At 36.2% G+C, this 18,119-nt stretch overlaps 2 protein-coding genes across 2 annotated transcripts in view; both read left to right on the top strand.

Moving 5' to 3' along the window:
• Window positions 1–17,350, top strand: part of CHST7 (carbohydrate sulfotransferase 7) — a 520,876-nt gene extending 503,526 nt beyond the window's left edge. The window contains exon 3 of the transcript XR_008201614.1: window positions 17,341–17,350. The gene's annotated coding sequence lies outside the window, so the exon portion shown is untranslated. The remainder of the gene's footprint in view (window positions 1–17,340) is intronic.
• Window positions 1–18,119, top strand: part of JADE3 (jade family PHD finger 3) — a 78,079-nt gene that overhangs the window by 32,345 nt on the left and 27,615 nt on the right. Inside the window, exons 5-6 of the mRNA XM_052663794.1 lie at window positions 14,141–14,331; window positions 17,501–17,712. Coding sequence (XP_052519754.1) covers window positions 14,141–14,331; window positions 17,501–17,712 — 403 coding nt within the window. The remainder of the gene's footprint in view (window positions 1–14,140; window positions 14,332–17,500; window positions 17,713–18,119) is intronic.

Raw genomic sequence — 18,119 nt, forward strand, 5'->3', positions numbered from 1 at the left:
CTTTTTATCATGAATTAATAAACGTATTCATTGTCTTGAAACCAAACAGGCCCAAGTTGCTCTCTGTTTATCTGAGTCAGCTCTCTATAAACTCATTTCTCTCAAACTTGCTGTGTAATAAAAACCAAGATATTTTGTTTCTTCTTTGCAATTAACAAGAGATGGCAAAGGACTCAACCCTCTGAATCAAAGGGTTCTTGATTCAGAGTCAGAAACTACTACTTCTTGGGCAGAAGGTTCATAGTCTCTTGCGTTTTCAGTCAATTTGATATCTAACTCATTATTACTATCTATACTGTAATCTATTTTTTCAAGGAATCGAGGTTCATCTTCATCCAAAACATAAGTAGTGGGGCTAGTTACTTTGCAGCTCCATTCAATCAAGTCATTTTCAAAGTCAAGCAGACTGGAAGGCAGATTATATTCAAATGGGGATATCAGTCTTTTCAAACACGATAGGCCAACACAAAATTTTGCTCCCATCTCTTCCAATTCTTGAGTACCAATCTGTAAACCCTTATATGTTCCCTGATCACAGCCACACAAAGTACTCTCCATGGTATAGCTTCTTTGTGCTTCTGTCTTTCTCCGAACTACAACATGTGCTGTAGATTCTTTAGATTTTTCTACTGCGAAGCTATATAGCTGCTCATGCAAAATGCTGGGGCAGTATGGCTCAGAATCTTAGGCAATGTTCAGTATCCCACATGTTCCACAGCATCACATGAAGCTGCATTGTCATTCATATGCCACACTGTCTGTTTGGTGCTGCAGCCATACATAAATAACATTCTTCTTTCAGGAGTGGCCATGATAATCACAATAAACCAGTGGTAAGCACTTCACTGCAGCCAGGTATTATAGCAGACCCTTGACATGATAAGTTGTAGAATGTGAATCTGAATTTGGAGTTTGGTTTCATTATCTTTTCTGTTTTTAATTTATTTCTGCTCTTATCTCTACTACTTCAATTATTTTACTTGCTTTGGATTTATTTTGTTCTTCTAGTTTCTTGGATGGGAGCATAGCTTATTGATTTGAGATATTTCCTCTTTCCAATATGAGCATTTAATGTTATAAATTTCCCTCTCATCACTGCTTTAGCTATGTCACAAAAATTTTGATGTGTTATATTTTCATTTTCATTCACTTTAGTGTATTTTTTCCTTTGAGACTTTTTCACTTTTTTCCCCTTGAGACTTCTTTTATTTAAAAGTGTGGTTTTTACTTTATTTGAATATTTTCTTATCTTTCTATTACTGATTTCTAGTTTTGATTCCATTGTATTAGAGAACACTCTGTATAATACCAATTTGTTTAAATTTGTTGTTTTATTTTATAGCCCAGGATATGGTCTATCATGGTATATGTTCCATGGGTGCTTGAAAATAATGCCTGTGCTGCTGCTGTTGGGTGGAGTATTCTATAAATGTCAGTTCAATTCTCTTAGTTGATAGTGTTGAGTTCTATCTCCTGGATGATTTTCTGTCTGTTCTATCACAGAGGTTGAAGTCTCCAGCCATAATTGGGAAGTTATTTTTTCTCTTTTCATTCCAATCAGTTTTTGTTTCAAATATTTTGTATCACTGTTGTTTGGTGCACATATATTTATGATTGCTATATTTTATTGGTGAATTTATCCTTTCTTTATTATGTAATATTCCTCCCCATCTCTGGTAATTTTCTCTGCTATGAAAGCTACTTAATCTGATATTAATGTTGTCACTCTTGCTTTCTTTTCAGTAATGTTTGTATTTATATCTTTCTCCTTTATTTTACTTTTGACTGATTTATATGCTTCTATCTTAAGTGTTTTTGATAGCATATATTTGAATCGTTTTTTAATCCATTCTGCCAACCTTTGACTTAATGTGTTTAGACCATTTACATTTAATGTAATTAATGATATGTTAGGGCTTAAGTCTGTCCTAACAGACTTTTATTTTATTGTGTGTGTATATGAGTGTTCTCTGTTTTTTATTTTTCTCTTTTGTTTTTCCTGCCTTTCTGGGGGTTATCCAAACAAATTACCACAACTTACTCAATGTGAAATAATCAGTTGAATAGCCTCATAACTATTAATGAAATTGAATTTGTAATTAAAAACTCTCCATAAAAATACCTCTAGGCCCAGATGGTTTCAACTGGGAAATTCTACCAAATACTTAAAGAAATAAAAACTGATAATACTGAAAGAGAAATTTGAATCAAATTCAATGTAGTTATAGAATAAATAGTTGAACATGGGAATGTGGATATACTGTTGCAGTTTGAGGCTCTAGATATGCAGCTAGAGGAATTTAATGAAGGCAGACATACAGACATGAAAAAAGTGATTGTGATTAAAAGAATGAAGATGTTCCAGATAAAATGATGCCAGAATAAAACCCACATTAAAGGAACTCTCAAAAAATTTTACAGCAGTGAAAGCACAAAGGACAAAATGTTGGAAACTAATCCAAGTTCATAGAACAGTATGACAACTTTCCAGGACATAGAAGAGTTGCTTATTCTGTTTCATAAGTTTTGTAAATTAAGAATTAAGCACTGTGCTCTTGATAAGTTTTACAAAGAGATAAAAGAGTTTAAATTCTCAGTGTTTCAAATGATAGGGTATTAAATGCGTATTGGTTTTAATATTTTTTATTTCCCTATATAATATAGCCAACAATAAGGGAGTAAAATGTTTTGACAAAAATTTTAAAGGTCACTGAAAAATCATAATTTCCCCAGTGATTATTAAGATTGCTTTTCACAGTTTCATGCACAGTCATTTTTACAGTACAATACCACTGTGCAAAGTGAGGACTACCTGCTTTGGTGACAGCAGATCATTGGGTGTTTTGGAAGTGGGCAGTGGAGCAAGAGGATATAAGAGAACTTTTAGAGGTGATGGTTATATTTATTATCTTGGTTGTAGTTCTTGTTGCACAAATTTATATGTGTGTCAGAACTTGTTAATTTGTACATTTTAAATATATGTAGCTTGATATGTCATTTATACCTCAGTAATGTTAATAAAAATATCATCCATATATATAATTATAAAAATATGCAATCAAAAAAAATATGCAATCATCACAAATAGAGGAGTGTGTAGATGTTAAGAAAATGTGGTAGTGGGCACATGACAGCACAGCAGTATGTGATTAGAAAAGAAAAGGAAAGACAACAAATGTGACTATAAGCTACTTAAGAGCAGAAGCCTTACTGCCTAATAGTAGGTTTTCAGTATACATTTATCATTGTAAAGAGAATAGGATAAACGAAGCAAAGAGGAAAGTGGGTGGGTTTTAGGAAAGAAAATTAGTAAACAACCAAAAGATATTATAGTTGACTCTTGAACAATGTGAGCTTGAACTGTGCAGGTCCACTTATATGTGGATTTTTTCAATAGTAAATACTATTGTAATACACAGTCTGCTGTTGTTTGAATCCATAGATCCAGAACCACAGATATGGAGGGCCAACTGTAAATTATATGTGAATTTTTGACTGTATGAGGTGTCAGCACCCCTTACCCCTGTCTTGTTCAAGGGTCAACCATACATTCCTACCAGCATTTTATGAGGATTCCATTTTCTCATCCTAACCAACACTTCTATTTTTTAAATTATAGCTATCCTAGTGGGTATGAAGTACATCTCATTGTGATTTTGCATTTGCTTGTTGGCTAATGATGTTGAGCATCTTTTCTTTTTTATTATTTATTTATTTGTTTATTTTTGGCTATGTTGTGCCTTAGTTGTGGCACCTGGTCTCTCTAGTTTTGTGGTACAGGCTCAGTAGTTACCCCTGGGCATGTGGGATCTTAGTTCCCAGACTAGGGATTGAACCCACATCCCCTGCATTAGAAGGTAGATTCCTAACCACTGGACCACTAGAGTAGTCCTAACATCTTTTCTTTATGTGCTTATCAGCCAGTTGCATGTTCTTGGAAGAGAGCTTTTGTACTTTATTACAAAGAGAAGAAGCTTTTATGTGGTTAGCAAATACAATGGTTTTTTTTTTTCCTTTCCTGTGAAACATTACTGTTCAAACTGTAAAGTGAAACATGTCAGTTCATCTCTTTATGTTCTGTCATATTCACTTTGGAATGGCTGCCTTTGGCTGCTGAAAATCTAGCCTTTTAGTGAAAAGGGTGATGATGTCCCCTGACTAGCAGTTGTAGAATGTTCCATTTTTACTTGATGCATCCATGCATACCTCCTATGTATATCTCTTTGGGGAAATTATTCACATCTTTTGCCCATTATAAAAATGTGTTAATTTGTCTTTTTATTGTTAAATTGTAAAAGTTCTTTACATAGTCTAGATACAGGTTTTTTACCAGATACATGATTTGTGAATAATTTCTCCCATTCTCTGGGTTGTCTTTTCACTTCATTGATGGTGTCCTTTGAGGCACAGAAGTTTTTAATTTTGATGAAGTTCAGTGTATCTATTTTTTTCTTTTGGTTGCTTGTCCTTTTGGTGTCATATCTAAGAAATCATTACCTAAACCAAGATGAAGTTTTATACCTAGAATTCTTCTCAGAATCCTGTAGTTTTAACTCTTATATTTGGGTCTTTGATCCATTTCAGTTTATTTTTGTGTATGGTGTGAGGTGTTAAAGGTCTGACTTCATCCTTTGGCATGTGGATATCCAAGTGTCCCGACACCACTTGTTGAGCAACTTCCTTTTTGAAAATGGACACTATATCCCAACCTCAACCACCTTGGTTCCACCAGGCTGCTAAGAAAGAAAGCATGGTTCTTGAATAACCAAGAAATCCCAGTTCCATTTTTTTAAATCCCCTTTCACAAATCTACCAAATTGATTTTTTTAGTTATTCGTATTTTAAACTGAGATGCTAATTTCTCTACTGTCCTTTCACTCTGTCCTAAGATGCTACTTTTTCCCACTATATAGGACAATATCAGATATGTTCCTTTTTATTGGTTAATTTTATAACTTTTAATGTTAGTGTTTCTTTTTATATGTTTTTGTTGTTTTTTCATAGATTACAAATTTCCTAGCAGTTAAGGAGGTGCCTGGTAACAATGTGGTTATTTACACTATTGAGAGAATACTTAGTTTTTGAAATTAAAAGATGTAGCTTTATTCTCAAAATAAAGTGAAGTATTTTCTTCTGACACAACTGCCAAATCTAAACAAATGTAAATGTTTCATAACAAACCCTTGCTATGATTGCATTTAAATTTAAAACTAATATTTTCAATGATTATTATATTACTTTCATATACAAAGAAATATTCACTGGGTGGTTTATGCACATAAAACTCAAAACCTGCACCTCAAGAATCAGTGCTAGATTCATCTTTGGAATAGTGATTTTAGTTTTGACCAAACATTATTACATTAAATTAATATTGTTGCATTAAAAAAAAATAAAAAGAAATGTTCACTAATAGTTATTTAATTTTAAAAATTCTTCCTGCCTCCCAAACTTAAAAAATTAATGTGTGTGTAAAAGCATGAGGACATTCCTTGATTTTGTGCTAAATGTTTTTAATAAAGAATGTTGCAGCAGTTCACAATACCATATAAAAAGTATCAGAATGTAAAAATAAAAATCTTTTAATATATTATTTTGAGTTGACTCCTCCATATTAGTTTTAGTAAAATTTAAACCTTGTTGGTTGGTTATTTTCTACTGATGGATATCTCTAGAGAGAATACCCCAAAATATAAATCTGTTAGAGAAATTTAAGAATGAATCTAATGTAATGCAATAGTTACTTAAGTGGAAACAAACATGAAAATACTGGGAAATAACTTTTAACCATTACGTATGTATTAGTCATGATAGGCCAAATGCTATAACAAACATCTCCAAGAATCTCAGCATCTTAACACAATGAAGGTTTTATTTTTTGCACATGTCTCCATCCAGTGTGGGTTTGGGATGTCAATCATCTCTGCCACTCAAAGTCATTCAAAGACTCAGGCTCTTTCTGGAGTGCCTCCTCTATCTGCTAGGTCTTTTCCCACTCTTCCACCCCCAAACTTCTAAATCCAGTTTGCAGGAAAAGACAAGACAGCATGGAGGGTGATGCAGGTAGATTTGGAGGGGGTCTAGACTTTGAAGTAGATGATCCGCACATATGCTATTAGCCAGAACTCATTCATATGGCCCACCTAACTGCAAAGGGTACTAGGGAATGCAGCCTTGCTATGTGCCTAGATGGAAGACATCTAGGGTTTGGTGAGCATATTAGCATTTCTCTCTTACACTTTGGTAGTGGCATTATAAACTCAAAGCTACATGAGCACAGGAGCCTTACTGATTTTATTCACCACTGTAACCCTCTAGTTGATGCTATGATGTGTACTGCCCAGATTCCCATTTAGTATTAGGACCTGTCCACATGATCAGGATAGCCTGACTTCTTACATGGCAGCTCTGGGCTCCAAGAGTGAGTATTCTTAGAGATAAGAAGTAGAAGGTGCCATTCTCAAGGCCTGGGCTCAGAAAATGGCACAGTACTACTTCTACCATATTTTATTAGAGCAGTCTCAGACTGAAGAGGAGGGAAATTGACCCTACCTCTTGACAGGACTATCAAAGGATTTGTGACTATCTTCAGCCCATCACAATAGTATTGTTTGTAATGTTTGTATTTGAGTTACTTGTCTTATTGCCTACAGCCAGATTAAGTCAATCAGCTAGAGAAACTTAAATACTAATAAAACTAAACATGCTTTTTATTTATTATTAAGTCACAAGATTGTCAAAATACTTCACAATTGTGTTTTCTAATGGACTTATAGAAGACATTTTGGATGTATATGAATTGACATGTTTCTTGGGTCCTAGAATTACTCTTATTCTTTGCTGTAGTAACTGAAAAGGGATGGAAAAAGATACAGCAGATAGGTGAAGCAAATCCTTTTAGAATTGTTCTGGCTTTCAGGTAAGGTTTTCCTCTCTGTTCCATTGTTGTTTCTGCAATTCTCTTGTCCTTTAGGATAGTGTAGTATGTATATGTGGTGATTGAGGTGAGGGGTACAGAGAATTATGAAACAGAGCCATCTTGCACTGCAAGTTTCAGCTGTTTAGATAAGCCTGTTCATTACCACAGGAATTTTTTGAAGTTCAGTTCAACGAATAAAAATGATAGTAACACCATTACATGTTTTTTAGGTAGACTGGATGATTTTGATGCTCATCAGTGATAAGCTTCAGATAGTTTTTGTTTTGTTTTCATCTGTTTATTTAAAATAATTTCTTTAACAGTAAGGGTCCGATGGAAGGAAAACAATGCTTTATGTTTGTTTGAAAGGAAGCATGCATTATAAGTTATATTACACATAAATGGTTAATGTTGTATGTGTGTGCTTGTGTGCCCATGCTCACTCTCTCAGTCATGTCTGACTATTTGTGGCCCCATGGACTGTAGCAGCCAGGCTCCTCTGCCCTTGGAATTTTCCAGGCAAGAATACTGGAGTAGGATCCCATTCCCGACCCAGGGGTGGAACCCTCATCTCTTGTGGCTCCTTCACTGGCAGGCAGATTCTTCACCACTAGCACCACCTGGGAAGCCTTAGATGAATTATTAATTGACTTACTGTAGAAACAAAAACATCAGAACACAAATATTAACTGTATGTGTGTGCTTATACAACATGTACATGCTGCTGCTAAGTCGCTTAAGTCATGTCCGACTCTGTGCGACCCCGTAGATGGCAGCCCACCAGGCTCCCCCGTCCCTGGGAGTCTACAGGCAAGAACACTGCAGTGGGTTGCCATTTCCTTCTCCAGTGCATGAAAGTAAAAAGTGAAAGTGAAGTCCCTCAGTCGTGTCCCACTCTTCGCAACCCCATGGACTGCAGCCTGCCAGGCTCCTCCGTCCGTGGGATTTTCCAGGCAAGAGTACTGGAGTGGATTGCCATTGCCTTTTCTGACAACATGTACATATGTATGTACAAATAAATGGGAATATTCTGTAGCTTGCTTTTTTCAGTTAACAAATATACTTCTGAGTCATTAGTGATACTGAAAGAGAGGATGATTAAATACCCAGAGAGGCCCCTATTTCTCCTTGGAATGTAAATGTTTGGTTAACTAGGTTACAGACAGCAGTACTTTCTTCACTAAACTCTAGACTCAAATAGGTAAACACCAATGCAGCATTTCCACTTGGATGTCCAGTAGACATCTCGGACTTAAAATGTCCCAAACTGAATTACTGATGTTCTTCCCAGACTAGTTCCACCTGTAATTTTATACATTTAACTGATAGCAGATTCATTCTTCCTGTTCAGTCTTTCAGACCAAAATTCATAGAATCATCTTTGATTCTTCATTGCCTCATACCCCATATTCAGTATCAAAGGGGATCCCCTTGGTTCTACTTTCAAGATATATCAGATTTCATATATGTAAGTCAAAGGAAGAATGGCCCCTAGTGATATATGGGAGCACAAGCCTACCTCCCACTCCACTGCTGTATTTCACCATCATACTTCTCTCACCTCCCCGTACTCTCCTTGCCCCACTCTTCAGCTCTTTTTCCTTTCTGTTTTAGGCAGCAGCAGTCCACCATTTTGCTTTCAGTTATGAGAATCAATAAAGAGTACTTTTATATACACATCTATCTTATTTAAAGTTTAAAGCAGTCTTCTGGTGGTTTTTCCAGTTACTATTGCTCTATAAATTGTTTTTTCAGTTACTGTTGCTCCCCAACTTATTGTCAGGCAACCGTGTTTTTATACTTACAGGTTCTGTGGGTCAGAAATTCAGACAGGGCACAGTTGGGATGGTTAGTCTCTGCTCTGTGATGTCTAGGGCCTCAGTGAGGAAGACTTGAAGTTTGGGGTGACTCAGTGGTTGGGGGCTGGAATCATCTAAAGGTTTTTCCACTAACATGTCTGCTCCCTGGGCTGGGATGATGTAAATATTGCATGTGGCCTCCCTGTTTGATTTGGTTTCCTCATAGCATGACAACCTCAGTGTAGGCAGACTCTTCACAGGCCTTAGGTACAGGGGTCCATATGCATGTGTTCCAGCAAACAGGGTGAAAGCTGTTTTCCCTTTTATGACCCAGCCTTGCAATTCTCATAGCATCACTTCTGCTGTATTCCATTGGTGGAAACGGTCATATGCCCTCCCTGATTCAAGATGAGGGGAAATAGACTTCACCACTTGGGGGAGGGACAGAGTCACATTGTAGAAGAGCATGTGGAATTTTTTAAATACCATCTGTCATAGAGGTTATAATTGTCCTTTGTTTCATAGATGAGACATGGAGTCTTTCAGAGAAGCAAGAGTGGCAAGATTAACAAGGGGCATCTTGGGAAACTATTCCTAGGGATATTATTAAAAGGGACTTCTATTTAGTTAGCTTTTAAGACATTTACTCAAGCCTTTTAAAAGTCCATGATGTTACGGTATTTGTGCAATTTTTGTGCTATTCACAAATGATTCTGATCCACTCATTAGGAAATGAAGTCTCTTTAATAATAGTCTCTCCCTGTTAAATATTTAGATCAACTGAAGACTCACTGAGGACTCAGTGCACATAAAACACTGGAAGAGGCTATAGGTCAGCTTAGAGTGGTTCCAGCTTCCTTTTAATGCCTCTTTAGTGTCACAGCAGTGTTCACATAGGCCAGAGGTTAGCTGACCTACCCTGAGGAGCAGGTGGAGAGGCCTTCTTTCTATGAGGCTAAGCAGGTGTGGTTTTGGGTCCTTTGACCAAAATTGGTCATCCAGAAAGTTATTAGACTTTCATTTACATTCAAACATCCAAATTTAAAATTGCACTTACTACATCACCCTAACAAAATTGCTCATACCTCTAGGCTTGTGTGCTTTTGCTATGTTGTTCAGTGATCTGATGACCATTCAGAGAATGTCCCTCTACCTAGCGTATAGTGGCCAGAGAAGAAAATCACCAAGGAATGATCCTGGGATTTCCACCAGCTATAGCAATATAATGTGTACTTGAAGATCTTAAAGCTGAATTTTACAAAACCCAAAGCAATATTTTTTCACTTATTGTTATAGACCTTCCCTCTATCAAAAGAATTTCTCCTTGTGGGTATCCTTTGGCATTACTGTTTCAGCCTATAATTTTTTTTTTTATTGTCATAGGCTTAGTTGTTAGATTCAGACATATGAAAAGATGAATGAGATATCATCATCATCATGTTATAAATTTTGTATTGAAATATACACACAGAAAGATAACTAATGCATAACTGTATAACTCAGTTTTCATGATACACTTCTTTAACCTCCACCCAGATCAAGAAATAGAGCATTATCAACACCCAAGAAGCCCTCCTTCTCCTCCCCACTGACTTCATTCACTATAGGTGACAGTTTTGCCAGTTTTTAACCTTCATAACTGAGACTGGGTTGTTTTGTTCCTCATTATGGTTGTGAGATTCATCCATGCTGTTGCATGTAGCATTTCATTAAGTTTCACTTGTGTGTAATATTCCATTGTGTGAATATACCACACTTTATTTATCCATTCTGCTTTTGATAGATATTTGGGTTGCTCTCAGTTTTCAGCTATTATGAAAAATGCTAATATGGACATTTTTGTTCATCTTTTAGTGTGTGTGTGTATATATATATATATATGTATGTATATATATGTATGTATACTTTTTAAAGTATATTCCTAGGAGTGGGTTTGCTAGGTCATAGGGTATGCATATGTTCAGCCATAATATCTGCTGCCAGATAGTTTGCCAAAATGATTGTACCAGTTCACACTTCCAGCAGCAGTGGTCTGTTTGCTGCATTTCCTTAGAAGCACTTAGTATCTTCAATTTTTGGTCAATCTTTTCAAGTTTAGCCATTCTGGTAGGTAATGGTGATTATGATTTCAGTCTGCATTTCTGTATTAACTGATGAAGTTGAGAACCTTTTGAGATTTTTGCCATTTGGATAGCCTTATTTGTGAAATGTCTATTCAAATTTTTTACCCAGTTTTTAATTGACTTATCTGTCATTTTCTATTTGATTTGTAAAAGTTTATTATACACTGTTGATAAACAGTGTTTCCAATCTCTTCCTTTATGGTTAATGACTTTGTGTCTTACTTAAAATATCTTTGTCTATCCCAAGGTCATAAAAATATTCCTTTTTATTTTCTTCCAGAAGCTTAATAAATGTATTAGTTTAAATCAAGAACATCTATAGGTCTACCTTGTTCCACAGGAAATTTGAGGCAATTAAGATGAATAGATAAGCAAAATATTATTCCTTTTAGAAAAAGATGAATCTTGAAAAAAATATTCTATAATTACCTCATAAAGCATGCACCAAAAAGCACAGCATATTTAATCTCATAGACTGTGGAGAATTCATATGCATGTCTTGGCCTTTTCAGTTGGGTTCATTTCAGTGGGAAGCAGGCCTCTGATAGCATTTCCCAAATTTTTAGCTTCCATTAATTATTTTAGAGTTCCACTTTTTCCTCAAATATTTTATTGCCTTTGGCTTTAAAAGCTTCGTATGGTTTTTAAAAAATTAAAATATGTGATTGCATGTAGTTAACAACATGCATTATTTGGAATCATAAGTTTCTAGAAGAATGCTTAGGAAATATTCACTCTATATTTACAGAGTGGACTGTGCCTCTGTATATTAGGTTGGTACAAAAGTAATTGCATTTTCAGACCATGAATTTTAAATCATTATAACTAGGCTCAAACACATCTTTAAATTAATCAAAGTAGGAACCATTACAATCAACACATTTTTGCTAACGAGAAATAGGTTTGTTTTTTCCTGTAGTGCAAAACTCCATGCTTCAGGATTCGATGAACTCTTGGAAAGTATTCTCTGCCTTGTGCTGGTTGTGGAAGTGTTTTCCCTGAGAAAAGTTGTCAAGATGCTTGAGGAACTGGTAGTCGGTTGGCGAGAGGTCAGGAGAATATAGCAGATGAGGCAAAACTTGATAGCCCAATTTGTTCAACTTTTGAAGCATTGGTGATGTGATGTGCAGTTGGGCAGGCATTGTCGTGGAGAAGAATTGGGCCCTTTCTGTTGATCAATACCAGCTGCAGGTGTTGCGATTTTCAGTGATCTCATCAACTTGCTCAGATGTAATAGTTTTGGTAGAATTCAGAAAGCTGTAGTCAATCAGACCACCAAACAGTGACCATGACCTTTTATTGGTGCAGGTTTGGCTTTGGGAAGTGCTTTGGCGCTGCTTCTCGGTCCAGCCACTGAGCTGGTCATCGCTGGTTGTCATATAAAACCCACTTTTGATCACACATCACAATCTGATCAAGAAATGGTTTGTTGTTGTGTAGAATAAGAGAAGAAGACACTTCAAAATGACAATTTTTTTTAATTCTCACTCAGCTCATGAAGCACCCATTTAATGAGTTTTTTCACCTTTCCAATTTGCTTCAAATGTTGAACAACCATAGAATGGTCGATACTGAGTTCTTCAGCAACTTCTCATATAGTTGTAAGAGGACCAGTTTCAATGATGCTCTCAATTGGTTGTTGTTACTTCCGATGGCCAGCCTACACTCCTCATCTTCAAGGGTCTTGTCTCCTTTGCAAAACTTCTTGAACCACCACTGCACTGTATGTTCGTTAGCAGTTCCTGAGCCAAATGCATTGTTGATGTTGTGAGTTGTCTCCCCTGCTTTACAACTCATTTTGAACTTGAATAAAAAAATTGTTCGAATTTACTTTTTGTCTAACGTCATTTCTATAGTTTAAAATAAATATAAAATAAACAGCAAGTAATAAGCCATTAGCAAAAAACATAAAGCAAGAAATGTACATTAAAATGATGTGTAACATAGCCATGTTTATTTAAGGATGCATTCTAATATCAAACGGCAAAATTCAGTGCAAAAGCACAGTTACCTTTGCACCAACCTAATATAGTTATGTGTATTCATATGAATACATTTATGTTTATGAATCATTCTACATACATAGTAACTCTAAAGTAGGGAAACTGGCTCCAGAAGGCTTCCAGAGAAACAGTTTTCACTATTTTATATATGTATATATATTTCTTTCTCTCTTTTTTAGATGGCTTACCCTATTCTTTGTATATCTATTTCTTTATTTTTTAGATGGCTTACCCTGTTCTTTAAAATTTCCAGGGAATAATTATTCAGATCCCCTCTTGTTATGTGTTCTGATACTTCATGTAGCATCTAAAACATTGATTATGGAGCCAGTCATTGGTGTGAGAATTTCTGTTTCTTCCCTTATTTGGTTTCCTTTCCTTAGGATCTTAAGTGTCAGGAGAGGTTAGGGGAAATATGGGTTGACTCAGGCCTGCTAGATAATTTGATGGAAGAATGGGAATCTTTCATCCCATTGCCTTATCCTGGCCCAGACTTACAGTCACTATCATTTATGGTTGATAAATGCCTCAAGTTTGTATAAATCTATAGCTTCTTGGCTTTAACTCATCTGTATAAATAGTGAAAATAAGAGATATAAAAATAACAATGGCATTATTAATCATCCAGCTTTTTACTATACACTGTCCTAAGCACTTTATGTATTTTATTTCATATAATCATAATAACCCTATAAGTTTGATACTATTATAATTTATGATTATCATCCTTATATTTTAACTAAGAAAACTAGACTTTATAGAAATTAAGTAATTGCCCAAGATCACCATGTGAATGAATGGAAGTAAAAAACAGATTGTGTGAGTCTATAGCCTATACTCTTTACTACCGTCCAGTATGGCCTCTATGATAGAAAACATGAGTTTAGCTAAAACTTACCTTTGGTGTAGAATCTGGCTGTGCCTTTGTACAAGTATCACTCCTTCTGCTATTTCCCCTTCTAAATAAATGTGGTGGCCATTGTGCACCAAGAATGCACAATGCAACAACATTTTATTAGAATGAGTGGTAGTAGGGACTTAGGAGCCACAGGGTAAATGAAGCATTTCATTAAAAGAATATTCGCAGCAAATGACAAAACTGGATTTGTAGAACCATTTGCCTTCTAAAAAGGGGTCTTATCATGCCTTTCAGTTGGCAGAGCAGGGGATTTCCCCAGGGTGAGAAGGGAGAACATTTAGCTCCACTGTATGGCCTGAGTGGTGTTGAGCCATCCAGTCAGTGCATAGAATCTGTCATTCGTTGATTGTTATCACTGTCTTTTTTTGCTTTGCTAGGATTATGGCCGACAAGAAAAAAGAGGTCCTGTTTGTCCGGCCCCGGAAATATATCCAGTGCTCCAACCCAGAGACCACAGAGCCTGGCTACATCAACATCATGGAGCTGGCGGCATCTGTGTGCCGCTATGACCTAGACGACATGGACATCTTCTGGCTCCAGGAACTCAATGAAGACCTCACAGCAATGGGTGAGTTGTTTCCTCACATGTAACTTGTTCCTTGTCTGAATCTGTTATTTTTTTTTTTAAGTTGTCAGGACCATCTAACTTGCTTTCATTCTGTGGCTTCCTTTCTTTTCTGGGCTCTTCATTTATTTTCCTCTTGAATCTTAATGAGGCATTTCCTGAAGCACATAAATATATTGAAGTAGAGCAGTGGTATTTAAATCTGACCTTTTCTTTCCTTGTTTATGGTAAATATCATGGCTCAGGGATGGCATGTAGGTTTCATGAGGCTGTTTCCCATTTCTGAGTATGTTGAGAAGGATTCTGAGACTGTTTTTTCACTCAGCCCTGGAAAGTACTGTGATCAGTGAGCAGGGCCAAGGGTAGTGGCACCTCTAACATTGCCACCTAATGTCAAGAAGCTCCAACTTTAGCATTAAGCAGCACCACTGCAACTGACAGGTTGATATAACCAAGGATGCCTTAATGAAGGATTTAGAATTTTGCTGCCTGGAAGAAGAATGGCAGGCCTAAGGCAAAACATCCCCAAAGCAGTTCTTGGCCACCTCCAGTGAGTTCTAAAGTTGTCATGCAACTCTCAAAAAATAGAATAAAATGAAGCAAAAATAAGCAAACAAAAAACTTGGAAGTACACATAGTAGTAATTTTAAAGTAAACATGCCATACAGTACCATACCAGCAATGTTTGGAAATTCTGGGCTGAAAGGAAGCTCACCTTATACTCACACACAGTTCTTTTTGACCTGTCTTCCATCTAAACAGTGTTTAGGTCCAAGTGGTCCTGTGAAACTGGGTGGTTCTTAACTCTCTGTATGAGATACAGTAAAGGATACATTTGCTTTTGTTTGAATCACATTTGTTCTTTGTTAGTACAGGGATCAGTGGTGTTCCTTTTCTTCCCTCTTTTTTCTTTCTTTTGAGGTTCGTATCTGAATGCATGTGAATAAAAAATTAAAATTATATTAAATTCAGTTTGGCATGATAGTGATAGTTATTCTGCCAGTAACCAATACTTACTTCTTGCTTTCTAAAACTTTTTGTTTAGTGTCTTCTCTTGTTCTGCCTTCTAAGAGGAAAGAGAGGAGTCAAAAAAAAAAATTTAGGGTGGGAACCCCAAAGAAAAGGGAATAAAAAAACTGACAGGGAAAATGAGAGTATGAGGGTATAATCAAATGGATCGATGGCTCAATGTGCAATTGTATTTATGAACCATATAGCATTCATATACACTGAAGACATTACAGTGCTGCCTTCAACATGACACTGCCTTATAACAAAATTCCTTTGGTATTTCACATTAATTCTCTTAGGATGAGTTTTTTTTAAAAGATTTTTGAAAGTTTTAAGTCTGAAGAAAAGCTGCAGATTTAATACAGTATACATACCCCTCATGCAGTTTGTTTCCCCTCATGTTAACATCTCACTTTACTATGGTACATTTGTCAGAGCTAAGAAACCAGTGCAGGTACAGTGCTATATTACCTAAATTCTAGACTTCATTGGGTTTTCACCAGTTTTTCCACTAATGACCTTTTTCTGTTCCAGGATCCCATCCATGATACCACACTGCATTTAGGCTTGAATGAGTTTTTAAAAGAGGATAACTTTATCTCAAGCCTTCCTTTAGAGTGGTATTGTAGTAAGGTTTTAAGAACTTAAAATAAAGTTTAAAAAATAATATTAACTTCATGTTTTTAATTCAGGTTAAGGAATTCTAAAAATTGAGAGCTTACTGCATGCTATACTGTACATACTATACTATACATTGCACCATACTAAGCAATGTATGAACATGATCTCATCTCTGCCTCATAAGAAAATAAGAGTTTGGTATTATTATCCTTATTTTTATAGATAAAGAAGCTAAGGCCTAAAGAGGGCAAATAACTTGTCAAAGCTTCAGTTCACTTCAGTCTCTCAGTCGTGTCCGACTCTTTGCGACCCCATCAACTGCAAAACTTATGTAACCAATATGAGGTCAAGTGGGAATTTGAATCCAAGTGTTTTTTTAACCAGACACTATAGTCCTTCACTTCATGGGGAAAAGTGTATAATTTGTCTTGGCTGGAAAAATTAAACATACTTCCTGAGTAGTTTTTGGTTTTATAAGTAGCTACAGCATTGAAAAGGTAGTTTATATGAAATTCTAAAGTTCCTTAGGGTCTTATATTACAAATTAAGTGAAATATTTGGGTAAATTTGTTTTGGATCATTTTGAGAATTATTCCTGGGTTTATAAGCTGTTAGAGTAAATACATGTGTGCTCTCACAAAATCATCAGTCCCCCTAAAAAGAAAAATGTTAGTTGTTACCAATAGCCATCATATGAATCTTTTGGTTGGGTTATTATGTATAGAAGACTGAGAAAAATTAAAAGTATAGAAGGAAAAGGAATCAAGAGGCAAAAAAAGGTAATTTCAGAATTTCCAATTAGATTTATGAATGCTGATAAGTTTATTTTGTATTATAGTTTGTCATTAGAAAATACTATTGGATTTTCTAAAAATCAGATTTGAAAAACAAGTATTTCATATGTATAGTCACATATACAGTACCTAGAATTTTCTTTTATGAAGTAATACCTTTTTGTATGAAAATTTCCATTAAATGTGCTCATTGGAACTAGTTTGCTGAGAATGAATGTTATTTATATCCAAATAGTTACATGATTCTAATTATTACACTATAAATTAAAGTGTTCAAAATTACAAAGTTCAGTGACAGTCCTCCCTCAGTGGGATTAAGAGAAAACAGATTCAGAGGAGATCCCTGGTGGTCTAGTGGTTAGGATTCCAGGCTTTTACTGCCATTGCCCAGGTTCAGCCCCTGGTTGGGGAACTGAGATCCTGCAAGTCACGTGGTGCAGCCAAAAATAAAAAAGAAAGAGAGAAAACAAATTTAGGAGGAGACTGGCTAGGATTTGGACAGAAAATTGAAAGGGTCAGTGTGTATAACTTACAAGGAATATGCTGAAATGTATTTCTCCTTTTATGTGTCAAACACTAATTTTAGAACAGCACTAGTAAAAGATTCTTTAAAATCTGGTTTTAAAATCAGGGAAGAGATGATTTTATCCTTTAGAATCCCCACACCCTTGCACCGGGCTCACAGTAGGTGATTTGGGAATGACAGCTGACTGATGGGTTGATTGATTGTTTGTATTTCTGTGCAGGTTATGGGCCAGTTGATGAGAATCTTATGGAAAAGACAGTAGAAGTCCTGGAACGCCATTGCCATGAAAATATGAACCATGCTATTGAGACAGAGGAAGGGCTAGGCATAGAGTATGATGAAGATGTGATCTGTGATGTGTGCCGGTCTCCAGACAGTGAAGAAGGGAATGATATGGTGTTCTGTGATAAGTGTAACATCTGTGTGCATCAGGTTAGTGAGAGTGGAGACCGCCACCTCCCCACGGTCACCCTTTCTGAAGCTCAGTGATGATCTCCAGCACCCATATCTGGGTAGCAACTTGCATTTAAGGGTGAAAATACCAACTTGGCCTGGCTGTTCTCCAGTAATTCCTTTCGAAATAATACTTCTTATGATCCCCAAGTTGACTTATTAACTTTAATCCAGGGGGCTAAACCCAGGTCTTCATTGTGTATCATCATGCCCAAGCCATTGAGATCGCCTTGTTCAATACTTTTACAGTCCCCTGGGGAGTCTCCTTGCTACCTGCCTGGGAGTCTCTCCTCTGCCTTGGAGTCCCTTTTATATCATCAGGTTACACCCATGGTCAATAACTCACTCCTTGGTGAGTTTACACTTCCTGTATCTGGAAGTGCGGA

The sequence above is a fragment of the Budorcas taxicolor genome, chromosome X, assembly GCF_023091745.1.
Source record: "Budorcas taxicolor isolate Tak-1 chromosome X, Takin1.1, whole genome shotgun sequence".
NCBI lineage: Eukaryota > Metazoa > Chordata > Mammalia > Artiodactyla > Bovidae > Budorcas > Budorcas taxicolor.